At 41.7% G+C, this 20,136-nt stretch overlaps 1 protein-coding gene across 1 annotated transcript; it reads right to left on the bottom strand.

Moving 5' to 3' along the window:
- Positions 1-470: 470 nt before the first annotated feature.
- LOC135529409 (early growth response protein 2b-like) lies at positions 471-3,270 on the bottom strand. The gene is made up of 2 exons (XM_064958171.1): positions 2,893-3,270; positions 471-2,414 (listed from the first exon to the last, which is right to left on the bottom strand). The coding sequence occupies exons 1-2, from the start codon at positions 3,062-3,064 to the stop codon at positions 1,300-1,302; spliced, it is 1,287 nt and encodes a 428-aa protein (XP_064814243.1). The 5' UTR covers positions 3,065-3,270; the 3' UTR covers positions 471-1,299.
- Between the last annotated feature and the right edge of the window lie 16,866 nt (positions 3,271-20,136).

The following is a 20,136-nucleotide window of genomic DNA, read 5'->3' as shown; positions in this document are numbered from 1 at the left end:
TTTTTAATGTTGAACAGACTACGGTATTAGTTTTTAATGTTGATCAGACTACGGAATTAGTCTTTAATGTTGATCAGACTACGGCATTAGTTTTTAATGTTGATCAGACTACGGTATTAGTTTTTAATGTTGATCAGACTACGGTATTAGTTTTTAATGTTGATCAGACAACGGCATTAGATTTGGATGATCAAAGTATATACTTCAGATTATTATTATTATTTTTTTACCTTTATTTAACGTATTATTATTCGTATTATTGGATGTCCTGTGTGTATAGATCTCTACATGAACAACGGTAAAGATCTTTCCTGTTCTAGTTGTTGTTCACCACAACATCAGAACAGCACGGATAGACGGTGAGTGGGAGCAGCCTTGTGAAGGCATGACTCACATCAGACTGACGTTACACGGGAATTACCATGCCCACCCCTTCTGGTGTACTTTCCAATAATATTACATTATATTCATGTTGTTCAGAGTTTACTTTATTTGTTTTTAGTTCACAAGAAATAACCAGGCCTTTCTGGAGGCCATTGAGATTTTTAAAAATCAACATTAACATTTAATATGAGTCGGAAACATTCACGAAAAACAAATGTCAAGTCGGTTTGAGTTCAATTATTTACATTCCTTATTGTTAGACATAAACCACAACACGTTCCATAGTTACACGGCACAATGTGTACAAAAATATACATATAATCAAACTTTGATATTAAATGACAAAATGTACAATTCATTAAATCGTCCTTGTATTGACAATGTACAAAAATAACGTGTGAAACGAGGCACAACAGGGGGAAATACAATCAATGAACATGTTAAAATGGACACATTTTTGTATAGTAAATAATTTAAAACACCTTTCCTTCTAAATTATTGCAAACATACGTTCTTTCCATGCAGCGTTGTGTATATTGTAGCCTATTGGCGCGTCAGTGTAAATGTGCTTGATATTAATCCTCAACATGTTTCTTCCCGATACCTGAAGAGGATATAGGCAGCCACGTGTTAAAAGTATTGTCTATTAACTTGACTGACTTCAGTAGCCTATGCAAACAAAGTGCGTTTCTCTCAGCCACCAAACTAAGAGGATACATCGTGGGAACGTTTGGAGCGCAGCCGGAATGATGCGCAATTACGCATGAAAGAGAATTATGCTGTTGCATGTAAAGTTCGTTCCATATTATGTTTTGAACTTGCAGCTTCCAAACAATTAAACCTCAATCTCTATTGTCTTTAGTTCGTCAAGGTTTCTAAATATGTATTCCATAAACCTATTGGCGATAGTGTGTTCTATACCGCCCGCGAGGGGCATCCCGCCAGCTGTCCCGTGCTGGAGGAGCAGACTCCGCTAGATGTGCTTATAGAACCGGTACCGGAGCGATCAGAGTTCGTGTTGTTTGATGGCGCAGTGGATGATTTTCTCTCTTTCTGTCTGAGATGAATCTTGGTGTGTCTTTTGCGCTCGTCGCTCCTCGCGAACTTACGGCCACAGAAATCACAGGCGAAGGGCTTCTCTCCGGTGTGCGTGCGGATGTGCGTGGTGAGGTGGTCGCTGCGGCTAAAGTTCCTCATGCAGATCCGGCACTGGAACGGTTTGTGTCCCGTGTGGATCCGGATGTGTCTGGTCAGCTCGTCAGACCGAGAGAACCGCCGGTCGCAGCCTTCCGCTGGGCAGGGGTACGGCCGCTCATGGACCGGGGTCTTGCTCGGCCTGTTGGGATATTTTCTGGGCCGCAGGATGGGTCTCAGGGGGAGGTTCTGGGGGCTGTACGCGGTGGGGAGTCTGGGTCCATCCGAGACCGGCCCACCTAATGTAAAGTTCCTAATAGTGTTCAGGGGAGTCAGAGGTGGGGGTACTCTAAAGGAGTCCAGTGGGCAGGGGAAGGGCTTGCGGTCAGGCATGGCCTGCATGTCCCTCTGACAGGTCGGCTGGAAGAACCCAGCATAGTCTGGGATGATGGGGAAGAGACCCGAGTCTGTGTTGGGCTTAGGGGAGGAGTAGGACGGCGGCGGGTAAGAGATACCGGGCCCGGTGGAGAGGAAGGCCGACGGGTCCTGGTAGACCTCCCCACAGCCGTAGGGAGGCGGGGAAGAGTAGAGGTGGTGCTCCATGTCGGCCTGGTTCTGGGCCATGGTGCAGCTGAGCGTGGAGGAGAAATGGCCGGGAGAGCCGGAGGACGCCGGGGAGGAGGAGGCGGAAGATGGCTGGGTCATGCCCAGGATCCCCGCACTCACAATGTTGATGACGCCCTCGGGGTTCCAGTTACCTGGATACTGAGAGTCGATGGAGAACTTTCCCATGTAGGTGAAGGTCTGGTTCCGATGGCTAGGTGGCTGGGAGAAGCTAGAGTAAGACAGGTCGAGAGAGCGTTTCTCTAAGCTCATATCGCCACTCATCAAGCCATCTGGAAGATAAGAAGAGACATCTTAGCAGATAATCACGAAACAAACAAATCAGAGAGCTTTAAAAAAACATCCTGCAGGTCCGTTCTCGTGCGCACAGTGTTTGGTGCGCGCTGCGCGCTCGCATCCTTTACCCACCGGTCATTCATTCAACTTTTCAAAGAGGTGCCGTTTTACTTTTACGCAAACTTTTTTGGGGAAAAGTGCGTAACTCTAGCCATGTGCCTCTAAAACATGACATGTTTTATTACCATTGATACAAATATCCAGACATACATTTGTCCCACAACCATTAATTCAAAAATATTTCCAAAATCTCTTGGCCAAGATGAAAAAATGCAATATCAAACATTATGCATAATATTATAACCTACACGTAGTAGCCGATGTGTTTCCTCTCCAATAACCAACACAGCACATGTTGCATTCTCTAAAGGTCCCCATGATATCAAAACAACACCCTGTATAGTCCACGCTTACCTGGAGCTCCGCTAAGATGGTCGTGGTAGTGGCCGCCTAAATCAGCGTTAGGAAAGATAGCCACCCCGGGCGGCAGACTGTCATGATCCACAGAGTAGATGGAATCAGAGACAGGATGGACATACCCACCCAGAGAGACCGGGACTTTCTCTAAAGTTTTAGCCGTCATCATTTAACTAACGGCTTCTCGCTGTTTCCAGGGTTAAAACGGTATTTTAAACCGGCTGGTTGAGTATGTGTGGCCTTACAGTCCTATCCTACACTGAAACATCTGATAACCTGTCCGGATAAGTTAACACAATCTGGAGCGTGTGTTGATACCACCTCTATAGTCTACTGTACTCTCTCCAGATCATCAGGCTGTTTAGTGAATGACGGATCCTAGCAGCACGAGTAGCAGTAGTATGTATTTATCAGTGGGGCAGTGAATGCGCCACTACGTCACTGCCCAAACAAGGACCGTTTGGTTTGAGAGAGGAGGCGCTGGGGGATCCTATTGGCCCCGGGCTGTCAATGGAGAACCCACAAGTGAAAGTTCGCCAATATAAAGCGATAAAATATGTTTGTTTTTTCTCCATGCAGTTTCCATTAGCACGAAAATGATAAAACAATATAGGTGTAAAGAAATGAACGAATGCAAGATGGCATGTTATCAGTTTAGACGGACATCAATGTTACAAGCGTATCTGATGTATACGATTTGAAATGTTTCCTCTACACATCGCCTTCAAATAGGAATTCCGGTTCTTCTCTCGAAGCCATACATGGTTTTATCCGGTAAATCTAAGAACACCCCTGCCTACATATAAGGGTTCTATTCCGGAATATGAGCGTCGGAAACTATCGAGTCTTGCCGAGCAAGAGCAGCGACAGAACTACCATCGCAAACCACAATCAAATGAGAGCCACAATCACGGAATTTTCACCTTTGCTGCATTAGACTCGGAAACTTTGTCAGGGTCGTTTGAATAGGCTTTGCTTTAGGAAAGACTGGGCTACAGGCCTATTTAGTTACGAGCTATTTATATCACTAGAAGGGAAATTGTTTGTCTTGAAATGTAATGACTTTCACATCCTGAAATGAAACGGGTAAAGGCACATGGTCTAATGATAACGGAACATATGGATACAGTAGTAGGCCCAGACTAGCTATACATTAGGCCTATAATCTATTATAGTCAAATATATGTTTTATATTGGAACATAGGCTACTAATAATATGATTATTGTATTTGTTGTTATTATTATTATTATTTTGTTGTTGATTCTCAATACTGTTGCCCTCCAGTGGTGTTGAGCGGAACTGAGAGGTCGACTCGTCTGTCCGGCAGGCCGACGAGGTTTCTTACTGTCTGGTGTTTCAGTGATACACATCTATAAACCTCCTCAACCCCACGCGCATTTTAGAAAACCGGACATAGTTCACAATAACATTTCCGTTCAGAGGCGATAAGGCGATGCGTGAAATAATGTAATTGGCACAGCTTGGTAGACTCGGTATACTGGTAAAGTCCCCCCGTGGGTTGAGAAACTTGAAAGTTAAAAACTAGATGGGTGGGTGGGTGAGCGGTTCGGGGCCCTGGTTGGAAGGCAATTTCCAGCTTGTGGCTGTGTCAAGTAACGCGTGGGAGAAAATTATCTAAATTTAAACATTTGATGGCTATAAAAAGTTATTACATTTTCTTGATACTTATACATTAGACTATACGTATTATTATTATTATTGTGACTAGTTAGGCTTATTATTATGTTAATATTACTATAATAACGATTAAATAACAATTATTGCTAGTAATAATAATAATAATAATAATAATAATAACAACAGTGTATATACAAGAATGAATCCTTCGTTATTCAGCTCCCTGACTCTGTGACTGGAAAAAGGCTCTGGTTGATTTGCGAGGTTTCCGGTTTGAAAGGAAACCGCACGGAGCATCATGATCACACACACTCCTCACATTAATCCGTCTGGAGTCAATAAAGGCCTGTCAATGACAACTCTATTCATTTAACACCATGCTGCTGCGGGCGCCTTTCATCGGCCCGTCAGTTAAACGTATCATTAGCAATATGGGAACTGACTGTGAATAAAACCCTTTCTATTAGACCGCTGCTCAATTAGACGATTGTAGCCTATAAATGGCAATAGATCATTTATCTGTTGTCAAGGTTGTATTGGAGAAAACGAGAGATAATGGCAGACTGCTTAATAAGCTAATTATCCGACCTATATATTTACAGTTCCTCTTTGTAGCACGTTAAGAGGTCGAAACCACAGGAGAGGCGGTGGGCTCTGCGGAGTTGTGTGATAGGAACAGGATGGTGAGTGAAAAACGTATGTTTATCAATCACGACATTTTAAATTATGTTTTTTTTTTATCTTCCAGCATTAAAACAGCAGATTCTGTATTTGTTAAGATAGTCCAAGTTTATTACAGAAATGTTGAAAAATGATTAGCATCCATTTGCTCTTGGATACCAATGGTTCCGTGTGTAAAAGTGCTCTTCTCTCCTCATCCTGAACGTTATAATATCAGGCTCAATAGGTCATCAGGATCTGGCCTGTGTGCTCACAGACAGACAGGGGGCATCACGTTGTATTACCTGTCCCGGAAGCAGCCTAAACATGTTGTACAACCTGTCCCGGAAGCAGCCTAAACAGGTTGTATTACCTGTCCCAGAAGCAGCCTAACATGTTGTATTACCTGTCCTAGAAGCAGCCTAAACATGTTGTATTACCTGTCCTAGAAGCAGCCTAAACATGTTATATTACCTGTCCTAGAAGCAGCCTAAACATGTTGTCCAACCTGTCCTGTAAACATGTTGTATTACCTGTCCTAGAAGCAGCCTAACATGTTGTATTACCTGTCCTAGAAGCAGCCTAACATGTTGTATTACCTGTCCTAGAAGCAGCCTAACATGTTGTATTACCTGTCCTGGAAGCAGCCTAACATGTTGTATTACCTGTCCTAGAAGCAGCCTAAACATGTTGTATTACCTGTCCTAGAAGCAGCCTAAACATGTTGTCCAACCTGTCCCGGAAGCAGCCTAAACATGTTGTATTACCTGTCCTAGAAGCAGCCTAACATGTTGTATTACCTGTCCTAGAAGCAGCCTAACATGTTGTATTACCTGTCATGGAAGCAGCCTAAACATGTATTACCTGTCCTGGAAGCAGCTTAAACATGTTGTATTACCTGTCCTAGAAGCAGCCTAACATGTTGTATTACCTGTCCTAGAAGCAGCCTAAACATGTTGTATTACCTGTCCTAGAAGCAGCCTAACATGTTGTATTACCTGTCCTAGAAGCAGCCTAAACATGTTGTATTACCTGTCCTAGAAGCAGCCTAAACAGGTTGTATTACCTGTCCTAGAAGCAGCCTAACATGTTGTATTACCTGTCCTGGAAGCAGCCTAACATGTTGTATTACCTGTCCTAGAAGCAGCCTAAACAGGTTGTATTACCTGTCCTAGAAGCAGCCTAACATGTTGTATTACCTGTCATGGAAAACATGTTATATTACCTGTCCTAGCAGCCTAAACATGTTGTATTACCTGTCCTAGAAGCAGCCTAAACATGTTATAATACCTGTCCTAGAAGCAGCCTAAACATGTTATATTACCTGTCCTAGAAGCAGCCTAAACATGTTATATTACCTGTCCTAGAAGCAGCCTAAACATGTTGTATTACCTGTCCTAGAAGCAGCCTAAACATGTTATATTACCTGTCCTAGAAGCAGCCGAAACATGTTGCATTACCTGTCCTGGAAGCAGCCTAACATGTTGCATTACCTGTCCTAGAAGCAGCCTAAACATGTTATAATACCTGTCCTAGAAGCAGCCTAAACATGTTATAATACCTGTCCTAGAAGCAGCCGAAACATGTTATATTACCTGTCCTGGAAGCAGCCTAACATGTTGCATTACCTGTCCTAGAAGCAGCCTAAACATGTTGTATTACCTGTCCTGGAAGCAGCCTAAACATGTTATAATACCTGTCCTAGAAGCAGCCTAACATGTTATATTACCTGTCCTAGAAGCAGCCTAACATGTTGCATTACCTGTCCTGGAAGCAGCCTAAACATGTTGTATTACCTGTCCTGGAAGCAGCCTAACATGTTGTATTACCTGTCCTAGAAGCAGCCTAACATGTTGTATTACCTGTCCTAGAAGCAGCCTAACATGTTATATTACCTGTCCTGGAAGCAGCCTAAACATGTTGTATTACCTGTCCTAGAAGCAGCCTAAACATGTTGTACTGATTCACTGGTTTTATTGTCTACACTGATTCACTGGGTTTACTAAGCCTGCCAGAACCATTCATATTCTACCAGGAGGCTGTATTAGCAGATCCAGTTGATTGTGTGTGTGTGTGTATGTGTGTGTGTGTGTGTGTGTGTGTGTGTGTGTGTGTGTGTGTGTGTGTGTGTGTGTGTGTGTGTGTGTGTGTGTGTGTGTGTGTGTGTGTGTGTGTGTGTGTGTGTGTGTGTGTGTGTGTGTGTGTGTGTGTGTGTGTGTGTGTGTGTGTGTGTGTGTGTGTGTGTGTGTGTGTGTGAAGTGAACCATATGTGTGTGAACCATATGTGTGTGTGTGTGTGTGTGTGTGTGTGTGTGTGTGTGTGTGTGTGTGTGTGTGTGTGTGTGTGTGAACCATATGTGTGTGAATCATATGTGTGTGTGTGTGTGTGTTGGAATGCCCCCTTCACCCACCATATGAGTTTCTGTTTTAGCCAGTCTTTCCAAACGGTAAGGCAGTAACACACTAACACACTGTGTCTTCTAATACAGTACTGTAGCAGCCTTTGGTCCAGCCCCACAACAGAGTCTTGTTCATGTCAAATGCCTCCACAACTACCTCACCTCTGAACGTTACCTTCGTGTCTGATCGACTTCAGAAACTACAACTTGAGAAACTAAAAAAAACTTTCATCCACACATTCTAGTGACATGAAAGCCATTGAGCTGTCTGAGGAAGAAAGTCCTTTTGTTTTGGGCCCACCAACTAAGACCATACACCGGTACCGCCTACACACTGCGATTTCATTGGACCTTCTAACTACATGTGAGAAGACTTAGACCACCAAATGGGAAACCAAACCACAGCCTCCCCCGTTGTCTCCCACCTCTGTCTCCTCCTAAGACAACAACACGCCCAGGTATCGTTCCACAGAGAACTGTCACAGTCATACTACCAAAACTACGTCTCCATCCTCCACCCTGCTGTTCTGTGGAGCATAGAGAGACCACCACTATCTCTGTCTATCTAACATGGCTTCACTAACCTTCTCAATGTGGAGGCAGGGTAGCCTAGTGGTTAGAGCGTTGGACTAGTAACCGAAAGGTTGCAAGTTCGAATCCCTGATCTGACAAGGTACAAATCTGTCATTCTGCCCCTGAACAGGCAGTTAACCCACTGTTCCTAGGCCGTCATTGAAAATAAGAATTTGTTGTTAACTGACTTGCCTAGTTAAATAAAGGTTAAAAAAAATGGAACTGTGTAGTATTGTCTAATCTAGCCTATACCCCCAGTCCAGTCCAGGGACGTTGTCACGCAGAAAGACCATCCATTAATGATCATGTTTCCTAAGCGTCCATAACAACTCCTCAGTGGTTATCGACTGGAGTGTGTCTCTGTGAATCACTCCGGCATTCGATAGCTGCAACCAGTGACAGTCAGACCAGACATTTACATTGTCCTGTCTGAGTTACCTGCCATGAGGCCCCATCGGTGTGCCTGTCAGGAGCCACGGCATTTCTCCGACCTAATAGCTCTGGGCTGAATAAATACTGGTGACAGAGTGATGAGCGGCAGGGCTGTGCTGATTACCCCGTTAGTACTGTGTTAGAGGGTGACTACCAAATAGAACCCTATTCCTTATGCAGTACACTACTTCTGACCAGGGCCCGTAGGGAATAGGCTACCGTTGGGGACGCACCCGTTGTCTCAGGTGTTTAAACACGGCCTCGGAGCCTGAACGTCCATAATGACACGAGGTAATGAAGCTGCCCTGTTTTACAAGCCATGTTAACTAGCCCCCTGTGTCTGACTCGCCGCTTCTAGATAACCTGACCGCTCTAGCTCACTGCTTGACACAGGGACATACCTAGTTCAAATTATCATTCTTCTCTTGTGGTCAAGTCAAATAGAGTGAGGTTCTTCAATATGATAGAGTGAGGTTCTTTAATCAAGGCTGGTCAAATAGAGTGAGGTTCTTTAATTAAGGCTGGTCTAATAGAGTGAGGTTCTTTAATCAAGGCTGGTCAAATAGAGTGAGGTTCTTTAATCAAGGCTGGTCTGATAGAGTGAGGTTCTTTAATTAAGGCTGGTCTAATAGAGTGAGGTCTTTAATTAAGGCTGGTCTAATAGAGTGAGGTTCTTTAATCAAGGCTGGTCTGATAGTGAGGTTCTTTAATTAAGGCTGGTCTAATAGAGTGAGGTCTTTAATTAAGGCTGGTCTAATAGAGTGAGGTTCTTTAATCAAGGCTGGTCAAATAGAGTGAGGTTCTTTAATCAAGGCTGGTCTGATAGAGTGAGGTTCTTTAATTAAGGCTGGTCTAATAGAGTGAGGTCTTTAATTAAGGCTGGTCTAATAGAGTGAGGTTCTTTAATCAAGGCTGGTCTGATAGAGTGAGGTTCTTTAATTAAGGCTGGTCTAATAGAGTGAGGTCTTTAATTAAGGCTGGTCTAATAGAGTGAGGTTCTTTAATCAAGGCTGGTCAAATAGAGTGAGGTTCTTTAATCAAGGCTGGTCTGATAGAGTGAGGTTCTTTAATTAAGGCTGGTCTAATAGAGTGAGGTCTTTAATTAAGGCTGGTCTAATAGAGTGAGGTCTTTAATTAAGGCTGGTCTAATAGAGTGAGGTTCTTTAATCAAGGCTGGTCTAATAGAGTGAGGTTCTTTAATTAAGGCTGGTCTAATAGAGTGAGGTTCTTTAATCAAGGCTGGTCAAATAGAGTGAGGTTCTTTAATCAAGGCTGGTCTGATAGAGTGAGGTTCTTTAATTAAGGCTGGTCTAATAGAGTGAGGTCTTTAATTAAGGCTGGTCTAATAGAGTGAGGTTCTTTAATCAAGGCTGGTCTGATAGAGTGAGGTTCTTTAATTAAGGCTGGTCTAATAGAGTGAGGTCTTTAATTAAGGCTGGTCTAATAGAGTGAGGTTCTTTAATCAAGGCTGGTCAAATAGAGTGAGGTTCTTTAATCAAGGCTGGTCTGATAGAGTGAGGTTCTTTAATTAAGGCTGGTCTAATAGAGTGAGGTCTTTAATTAAGGCTGGTCTAATAGAGTGAGGTTCTTTAATCAAGGCTGGTCTGATAGAGTGAGGTTCTTTAATTAAGGCTGGTCTAATAGAGTGAGGTCTTTAATTAAGGCTGGTCTAATAGAGTGAGGTTCTTTAATCAAGGCTGGTCTGATAGAGTGAGGTTCTTTAATTAAGGCTGGTCTAATAGAGTGAGGTCTTTAATTAAGGCTGGTCTAATAGAGTGAGGTTCTTTAATCAAGGCTGGTCAAATAGAGTGAGGTTCTTTAATCAAGGCTGGTCTGATAGAGTGAGGTTCTTTAATTAAGGCTGGTCTAATAGAGTGAGGTCTTTAATTAAGGCTGGTCTAATAGAGTGAGGTTCTTTAATCAAGGCTGGTCTGATAGAGTGAGGTTCTTTAATTAAGGCTGGTCTAATAGAGTGAGGTCTTTAATTAAGGCTGGTCTAATAGAGTGAGGTTCTTTAATCAAGGCTGGTCTGATAGAGTGAGGTTCTTTAATTAAGGCTGGTCTAATAGAGTGAGGTCTTTAATTAAGGCTGGTCTAATAGAGTGAGGTTCTTTAATCAAGGCTGGTCAAATAGAGTGAGGTTCTTTAATCAAGGCTGGTCTGATAGAGTGAGGTTCTTTAATTAAGGCTGGTCTAATAGAGTGAGGTCTTTAATTAAGGCTGGTCTAATAGAGTGAGGTTCTTTAATCAAGGCTGGTCTGATAGAGTGAGGTTCTTTAATTAAGGCTGGTCTAATAGAGTGAGGTCTTTAATTAAGGCTGGTCTAATAGAGTGAGGTTCTTTAATCAAGGCTGGTCTAATAGAGTGAGGTCTTTAATTAAGGCTGGTCTAATAGAGTGAGGTTCTTTAATCAAGGCTGGTCAAATAGAGTGAGGTTCTTTAATCAAGGCTGGTCTGATAGAGTGAGGTTCTTTAATTAAGGCTGGTCTAATAGAGTGAGGTCTTTAATTAAGGCTGGTCTAATAGAGTGAGGTCTTTAATTAAGGCTGGTCTAATAGAGTGAGGTTCTTTAATCAAGGCTGGTCTAATAGAGTGAGGTTCTTTAATTAAGGCTGGTCTAATAGAGTGAGGTTCTTTAATCAAGGCTGGTCAAATAGAGTGAGGTTCTTTAATCAAGGCTGGTCTGATAGAGTGAGGTTCTTTAATTAAGGCTGGTCTAATAGAGTGAGGTCTTTAATTAAGGCTGGTCTAATAGAGTGAGGTTCTTTAATCAAGGCTGGTCTGATAGAGTGAGGTTCTTTAATTAAGGCTGGTCTAATAGAGTGAGGTCTTTAATTAAGGCTGGTCTAATAGAGTGAGGTTCTTTAATCAAGGCTGGTCAAATAGAGTGAGGTTCTTTAATCAAGGCTGGTCTGATAGAGTGAGGTTCTTTAATTAAGGCTGGTCTAATAGAGTGAGGTCTTTAATTAAGGCTGGTCTAATAGAGTGAGGTTCTTTAATCAAGGCTGGTCTGATAGAGTGAGGTTCTTTAATTAAGGCTGGTCTAATAGAGTGAGGTCTTTAATTAAGGCTGGTCTAATAGAGTGAGGTTCTTTAATCAAGGCTGGTCTGATAGAGTGAGGTTCTTTAATTAAGGCTGGTCTAATAGAGTGAGGTCTTTAATTAAGGCTGGTCTAATAGAGTGAGGTTCTTTAATCAAGGCTGGTCAAATAGAGTGAGGTTCTTTAATCAAGGCTGGTCTGATAGAGTGAGGTTCTTTAATTAAGGCTGGTCTAATAGAGTGAGGTCTTTAATTAAGGCTGGTCTAATAGAGTGAGGTTCTTTAATCAAGGCTGGTCTGATAGAGTGAGGTTCTTTAATTAAGGCTGGTCTAATAGAGTGAGGTCTTTAATTAAGGCTGGTCTAATAGAGTGAGGTTCTTTAATCAAGGCTGGTCTGATAGAGTGAGGTTCTTTAATTAAGGCTGGTCTAATAGAGTGAGGTCTTTAATTAAGGCTGGTCTAATAGAGTGAGGTTCTTTAATCAAGGCTGGTCAAATAGAGTGAGGTTCTTTAATCAAGGCTGGTCTGATAGAGTGAGGTTCTTTAATTAAGGCTGGTCTAATAGAGTGAGGTCTTTAATTAAGGCTGGTCTAATAGAGTGAGGTTCTTTAATCAAGGCTGGTCTGATAGAGTGAGGTTCTTTAATTAAGGCTGGTCTAATAGAGTGAGGTCTTTAATTAAGGCTGGTCTAATAGAGTGAGGTTCTTTAATCAAGGCTGGTCTGATAGAGTGAGGTTCTTTAATTAAGGCTGGTCTAATAGAGTGAGGTCTTTAATTAAGGCTGGTCTAATAGAGTGAGGTTCTTTAATCAAGGCTGGTCAAATAGAGTGAGGTTCTTTAATCAAGGCTGGTCTGATAGAGTGAGGTTCTTTAATTAAGGCTGGTCTAATAGAGTGAGGTCTTTAATTAAGGCTGGTCTAATAGAGTGAGGTTCTTTAATCAAGGCTGGTCTGATAGAGTGAGGTTCTTTAATTAAGGCTGGTCTAATAGAGTGAGGTCTTTAATTAAGGCTGGTCTAATAGAGTGAGGTTCTTTAATCAAGGCTGGTCTAATAGAGTGAGGTCTTTAATTAAGGCTGGTCTAATAGAGTGAGGTTCTTTAATCAAGGCTGGTCAAATAGAGTGAGGTTCTTTAATCAAGGCTGGTCTGATAGAGTGAGGTTCTTTAATTAAGGCTGGTCTAATAGAGTGAGGTCTTTAATTAAGGCTGGTCTAATAGAGTGAGGTCTTTAATTAAGGCTGGTCTAATAGAGTGAGGTTCTTTAATCAAGGCTGGTCTAATAGAGTGAGGTTCTTTAATTAAGGCTGGTCTAATAGAGTGAGGTTCTTTAATCAAGGCTGGTCAAATAGAGTGAGGTTCTTTAATCAAGGCTGGTCTGATAGAGTGAGGTTCTTTAATTAAGGCTGGTCTAATAGAGTGAGGTCTTTAATTAAGGCTGGTCTAATAGAGTGAGGTTCTTTAATCAAGGCTGGTCTGATAGAGTGAGGTTCTTTAATTAAGGCTGGTCTAATAGAGTGAGGTCTTTAATTAAGGCTGGTCTAATAGAGTGAGGTTCTTTAATCAAGGCTGGTCAAATAGAGTGAGGTTCTTTAATCAAGGCTGGTCTGATAGAGTGAGGTTCTTTAATTAAGGCTGGTCTAATAGAGTGAGGTCTTTAATTAAGGCTGGTCTAATAGAGTGAGGTTCTTTAATCAAGGCTGGTCTGATAGAGTGAGGTTCTTTAATTAAGGCTGGTCTAATAGAGTGAGGTCTTTAATTAAGGCTGGTCTAATAGAGTGAGGTTCTTTAATCAAGGCTGGTCTGATAGAGTGAGGTTCTTTAATTAAGGCTGGTCTAATAGAGTGAGGTCTTTAATTAAGGCTGGTCTAATAGAGTGAGGTTCTTTAATCAAGGCTGGTCAAATAGAGTGAGGTTCTTTAATCAAGGCTGGTCTGATAGAGTGAGGTTCTTTAATTAAGGCTGGTCTAATAGAGTGAGGTCTTTAATTAAGGCTGGTCTAATAGAGTGAGGTTCTTTAATCAAGGCTGGTCTGATAGAGTGAGGTTCTTTAATTAAGGCTGGTCTAATAGAGTGAGGTCTTTAATTAAGGCTGGTCTAATAGAGTGAGGTTCTTTAATCAAGGCTGGTCTGATAGAGTGAGGTTCTTTAATTAAGGCTGGTCTAATAGAGTGAGGTCTTTAATTAAGGCTGGTCTAATAGAGTGAGGTTCTTTAATCAAGGCTGGTCTGATAGAGTGAGGTTCTTTAATTAAGGCTGGTCTAATAGAGTGAGGTCTTTAATTAAGGCTGGTCTAATAGAGTGAGGTTCTTTAATCAAGGCTGGTCAAATAGAGTGAGGTTCTTTAATCAAGGCTGGTCTGATAGAGTGAGGTTCTTTAATTAAGGCTGGTCTAATAGAGTGAGGTCTTTAATTAAGGCTGGTCTAATAGAGTGAGGTTCTTTAATCAAGGCTGGTCTGATAGAGTGAGGTTCTTTAATTAAGGCTGGTCTAATAGAGTGAGGTCTTTAATTAAGGCTGGTCTAATAGAGTGAGGTTCTTTAATCAAGGCTGGTCTGATAGAGTGAGGTTCTTTAATTAAGGCTGGTCTAATAGAGTGAGGTCTTTAATTAAGGCTGGTCTAATAGAGTGAGGTTCTTTAATCAAGGCTGGTCAAATAGAGTGAGGTTCTTTAATCAAGGCTGGTCTGATAGAGTGAGGTTCTTTAATTAAGGCTGGTCTAATAGAGTGAGGTCTTTAATTAAGGCTGGTCTAATAGAGTGAGGTTCTTTAATCAAGGCTGGTCTGATAGAGTGAGGTTCTTTAATTAAGGCTGGTCTAATAGAGTGAGGTCTTTAATTAAGGCTGGTCTAATAGAGTGAGGTTCTTTAATCAAGGCTGGTCTGATAGAGTGAGGTCTTTAATTAAGGCTGGTCTAATAGAGTGAGGTTCTTTAATCAAGGCTGGTCAAATAGAGTGAGGTTCTTTAATCAAGGCTGGTCTGATAGAGTGAGGTTCTTTAATTAAGGCTGGTCTAATAGAGTGAGGTCTTTAATTAAGGCTGGTCTAATAGAGTGAGGTCTTTAATTAAGGCTGGTCTAATAGAGTGAGGTTCTTTAATCAAGGCTGGTCTAATAGAGTGAGGTTCTTTAATTAAGGCTGGTCTAATAGAGTGAGGTTCTTTAATCAAGGCTGGTCAAATAGAGTGAGGTTCTTTAATCAAGGCTGGTCTGATAGAGTGAGGTTCTTTAATTAAGGCTGGTCTAATAGAGTGAGGTCTTTAATTAAGGCTGGTCTAATAGAGTGAGGTTCTTTAATCAAGGCTGGTCTGATAGAGTGAGGTTCTTTAATTAAGGCTGGTCTAATAGAGTGAGGTCTTTAATTAAGGCTGGTCTAATAGAGTGAGGTTCTTTAATCAAGGCTGGTCAAATAGAGTGAGGTTCTTTAATCAAGGCTGGTCTGATAGAGTGAGGTTCTTTAATTAAGGCTGGTCTAATAGAGTGAGGTCTTTAATTAAGGCTGGTCTAATAGAGTGAGGTTCTTTAATCAAGGCTGGTCTGATAGAGTGAGGTTCTTTAATTAAGGCTGGTCTAATAGAGTGAGGTCTTTAATTAAGGCTGGTCTAATAGAGTGAGGTTCTTTAATCAAGGCTGGTCTGATAGAGTGAGGTTCTTTAATTAAGGCTGGTCTAATAGAGTGAGGTCTTTAATTAAGGCTGGTCTAATAGAGTGAGGTTCTTTAATCAAGGCTGGTCTGATAGAGTGAGGTTCTTTAATTAAGGCTGGTCTAATAGAGTGAGGTCTTTAATTAAGGCTGGTCTAATAGAGTGAGGTTCTTTAATCAAGGCTGGTCTGATAGAGTGAGGTTCTTTAATTAAGGCTGGTCTAATAGAGTGAGGTCTTTAATTAAGGCTGGTCTAATAGAGTGAGGTTCTTTAATCAAGGCTGGTCAAATAGAGTGAGGTTCTTTAATCAAGGCTGGTCTGATAGAGTGAGGTTCTTTAATTAAGGCTGGTCTAATAGAGTGAGGTCTTTAATTAAGGCTGGTCTAATAGAGTGAGGTTCTTTAATCAAGGCTGGTCTGATAGAGTGAGGTTCTTTAATTAAGGCTGGTCTAATAGAGTGAGGTCTTTAATTAAGGCTGGTCTAATAGAGTGAGGTTCTTTAATCAAGGCTGGTCAAATAGAGTGAGGTTCTTTAATCAAGGCTGGTCTGATAGAGTGAGGTTCTTTAATTAAGGCTGGTCTAATAGAGTGAGGTCTTTAATTAAGGCTGGTCTAATAGAGTGAGGTTCTTTAATCAAGGCTGGTCTGATAGAGTGAGGTTCTTTAATTAAGGCTGGTCTAATAGAGTGAGGTCTTTAATTAAGGCTGGTCTAATAGAGTGAGGTTCTTTAATCAAGGCTGGTCTGATAGAGTGAGGTTCTTTAATTAAGGCTGGTCTAATAGAGTGAGGTCTTTAATTAAGGCTGGTCTAATAGAGTGAGGTTCTTTAATCAAGGCTGGTCAAATAGAGTGAGGTTCTTTAATCAAGGCTGGTCTGATAGAGTGAGGTTCTTTAATTAAGGCTGGTCTAATAGAGTGAGGTCTTTAATTAAGGCTGGTCTAATAGAGTGAGGTTCTTTAATCAAGGCTGGTCTGATAGAGTGAGGTTCTTTAATTAAGGCTGGTCTAATAGAGTGAGGTCTTTAATTAAGGCTGGTCTAATAGAGTGAGGTTCTTTAATCAAGGCTGGTCTGATAGAGTGAGGTTCTTTAATTAAGGCTGGTCTAATAGAGTGAGGTCTTTAATTAAGGCTGGTCTAATAGAGTGAGGTTCTTTAATCAAGGCTGGTCTAATAGAGTGAGGTTCTTTAATTAAGGCTGGTCTAATAGAGTGAGGTTCTTTAATCAAGGCTGGTCAAATAGAGTGAGGTTCTTTAATCAAGGCTGGTCTGATAGAGTGAGGTTCTTTAATTAAGGCTGGTCTAATAGAGTGAGGTCTTTAATTAAGGCTGGTCTAATAGAGTGAGGTTCTTTAATCAAGGCTGGTCTGATAGAGTGAGGTTCTTTAATTAAGGCTGGTCTAATAGAGTGAGGTCTTTAATTAAGGCTGGTCTAATAGAGTGAGGTTCTTTAATCAAGGCTGGTCAAATAGAGTGAGGTTCTTTAATCAAGGCTGGTCTGATAGAGTGAGGTTCTTTAATTAAGGCTGGTCTAATAGAGTGAGTTCTTTAATTAAGGCTGGTCTAATAGAGTGAGGTTCTTTAATCAAGGCTGGTCTGATAGAGTGAGGTTCTTTAATTAAGGCTGGTCTAATAGAGTGAGGTCTTTAATTAAGGCTGGTCTAATAGAGTGAGGTTCTTTAATCAAGGCTGGTCTGATAGAGTGAGGTTCTTTAATTAAGGCTGGTCTAATAGAGTGAGGTCTTTAATTAAGGCTGGTCTAATAGAGTGAGGTTCTTTAATCAAGGCTGGTCAAATAGAGTGAGGTTCTTTAATCAAGGCTGGTCTGATAGAGTGAGGTTCTTTAATTAAGGCTGGTCTAATAGAGTGAGGTCTTTAATTAAGGCTGGTCTAATAGAGTGAGGTTCTTTAATCAAGGCTGGTCTGATAGAGTGAGGTTCTTTAATTAAGGCTGGTCTAATAGAGTGAGGTCTTTAATTAAGGCTGGTCTAATAGAGTGAGGTTCTTTAATCAAGGCTGGTCTGATAGAGTGAGGTTCTTTAATTAAGGCTGGTCTAATAGAGTGAGGTCTTTAATTAAGGCTGGTCTAATAGAGTGAGGTTCTTTAATCAAGGCTGGTCAAATAGAGTGAGGTTCTTTAATCAAGGCTGGTCTGATAGAGTGAGGTTCTTTAATTAAGGCTGGTCTAATAGAGTGAGGTCTTTAATTAAGGCTGGTCTAATAGAGTGAGGTTCTTTAATCAAGGCTGGTCTGATAGAGTGAGGTTCTTTAATTAAGGCTGGTCTAATAGAGTGAGGTCTTTAATTAAGGCTGGTCTAATAGAGTGAGGTTCTTTAATCAAGACTGGTCAAATAGAGTGAGGTTCTTTAATCAAGGCTGGTCTGATAGAGTGAGGTTCTTTAATTAAGGCTGGTCTAATAGAGTGAGGTCTTTAATTAAGGCTGGTCTAATAGAGTGAGGTCTTTAATTAAGGCTGGTCTAATAGAGTGAGGTTCTTTAATCAAGGCTGGTCTAATAGAGTGAGGTTCTTTAATTAAGGCTGGTCTAATAGAGTGAGGTTCTTTAATCAAGGCTGGTCAAATAGAGTGAGGTTCTTTAATCAAGGTTGGTCTGATAGAGTGATGTTCTTCAATCAAGGCTGGTCTGAATACTGGTGTCTGTCTGAAGGAGAGGGGCTTGTAGCACTGTGGAGATGTGTTGTCCTAGTGCAAGTTATCATGTGATCTGAAAATGGAAAACTTTCCCAAACATATAACTATAACATAAACAACTCCTGTAGAGATCCTTAATAACTTGGTAGAGGTCACTAGCGGTCATTCATTTCCTTATTGCTGTTTGTAAGTGCTTCGTGCTAAATGAACACTGTGATTTGTACTGTCGTGTATGTTATTGGTAGCCTATTGAAAGTGTCTCAGTCAGGAAACAAAAGGTCTGCATTCTGTCTCAGAACACAGGAAACCTATGTGTTGGTTCACGCCATTTGAATGTTTCACATTTTCAGGAATTCTCATCATCCTCCTCCTCAAATGAAATGAGGAAACAGTTTGAAATGCTCTTGTTTTTCTGTGTCTTGCCCACACACGCAACAATGTTAGCCTACCGAACCCCAGTGGCCTGTCCTGGCAGCCAGGGCCTGGCCTGTTGAATGCCTGGTGGACGATGGGGCCGATGGGGGCCTCTGGACAGGGCCTTGGGGGCCGATGGGGGCCGATGGGGGCTCTGGACAGGGCCTTGGGGGCCGATGGGGGCCTCTGGACAGGGCCTTTGGGGCCGATGGGGGCCTCTGGACAGGGCCTTTGGGGCCGATGGCAGGTCCTGCTGGGGACTGATGGCACTGAGCACACTGCCTCAACCCCACGCCACCCGCCAGCTGCTGAACACAGAACTTTATTTTTTTATGCGTGTGGCTATGAGGATGTATTTAATCAGTCGTTTCCTTGGTTGGGTTTTCTTTGTTTTTGAGGTGCCAGTCCTAACCAACCTAACTGGATGATTTGTTGTTATGAGGTAAATAGTAGTTTAAGTCTCAGTTTAACTGATTGATAACACGGTCATGTGTTTAGTTCCCTGTCCTGATAATTCATTTCTTCTATTACCAACGACATGGTATTTAAATGACAGGAGATGTTCTTCTCCTATTGGCTACTGTACAATTATCTCAACGAATCAGATATTTTCAAAGCCTTTGGAATGCGACATTTTTTGTTGTTGATCACCTCGGGAGAAAAGAGAGGGAAAGTGCACTGAGAAAGGAATGCTCAACACTGGCTCTTGGTCAGCTGGTCGCCCTAGTCCTCTTCTGGCTATAGGACCTCTCTAGGACAGGACAGCATAAAGCAACCTGTCACCCTCCACCCACTCCGCCCTCCACCCACAGTCTCAGATGAGCTTTGTCACACAGCAGTGAATGGAAGGAGAGCAACCTGTTATAATACCCAAGACAACATGTGGGAGATGCTGCATGGGCAGAATTCTTTCTTGTGATGTGTGTAGGAGGCTGTGGTTGTTTTTGTGTGTTTTCTGTTTCTGTTGATGCGGACCATCAAAGCTCTGTTTGGAAACCTACGGCCGAGGAAGCATCCTGAGAAATACCCATCTCATTCAGAGTATTACCTCTATTAGAAACAGTCGTTTCTGTAAATGTTGGTCAACACGATGCTCTTAGTGGACACATTGTGGCAGTCACAGTGGCAGTGTGTTACATTGACAGTAATGGTTGTTATGTTCTTAATATTTACACGAATCCAAGGTTTCTTCTATTATAGTTTAGCTTTAAAATATTATTCCACAAATCAATCAATCAATGATATTATTCTCTGTTGTTGTGTTGCATAGTTTTATAAATACAGTAGCTGCTATACCTTACATTCAACAGAATTAAAAACGGAATACAATATTCATTTTGTTTTATAAAGGTGTCGTTCTGTGTTGAATAACTTTCTCATTAGCTGCGTTACTTTTCCACTAATTGAACAAACGTTGTTTATTAGTTTATATAAATGAGCTCATGACTTTATCATCACTTAAAATGTGCAATAACAACTTCCAGCACAGAAACAAGACCTCCTTCAACACTCCAACAACTTCCAGCACAGAAACAAGACCTCCCTCAACACTCCACCAAATTCCAGCACAGAAACAAGACCTCCTTCAACACTCCACCAACTTCCAGCTCAGAAACAAGACCTCCTTCAACACTCCACCAACTTCCAGCACAGAAACAAGACCTCCTTCAACACTCCAACAACTTCCAGCACAGAAACAAGACCTCCTTCAACACTCCACCAACTTCCAGCACAGAAACAAGACCTCCCTCAACACTCCAACAACTTCCAGCACAGAAACAAGACCTCCTTCAA

Source organism: Oncorhynchus masou, unplaced genomic scaffold (assembly GCF_036934945.1).
Source record: "Oncorhynchus masou masou isolate Uvic2021 unplaced genomic scaffold, UVic_Omas_1.1 unplaced_scaffold_1161, whole genome shotgun sequence".
Taxonomy (NCBI): Eukaryota; Metazoa; Chordata; class Actinopteri; order Salmoniformes; family Salmonidae; genus Oncorhynchus; species Oncorhynchus masou.
The sequence above is the reverse complement of the archived record's forward strand: the minus strand, read 5'-3'. Positions and strand labels throughout refer to the sequence as shown.

Coding starts and splice junctions, on each gene's coding strand:
- LOC135529409 (XM_064958171.1), bottom strand. CDS start 3,064: ATGATGACGGCTAAAACTTTAGAGAAAGTCCCGGTCTCTCTGGGTGGG. Junction 2,415..2,892: donor CCATCTTAGCGGAGCTCCAG/GTAAGCGTGGAC, acceptor CTTATCTTCCAG/ATGGCTTGATGAGTGGCGAT.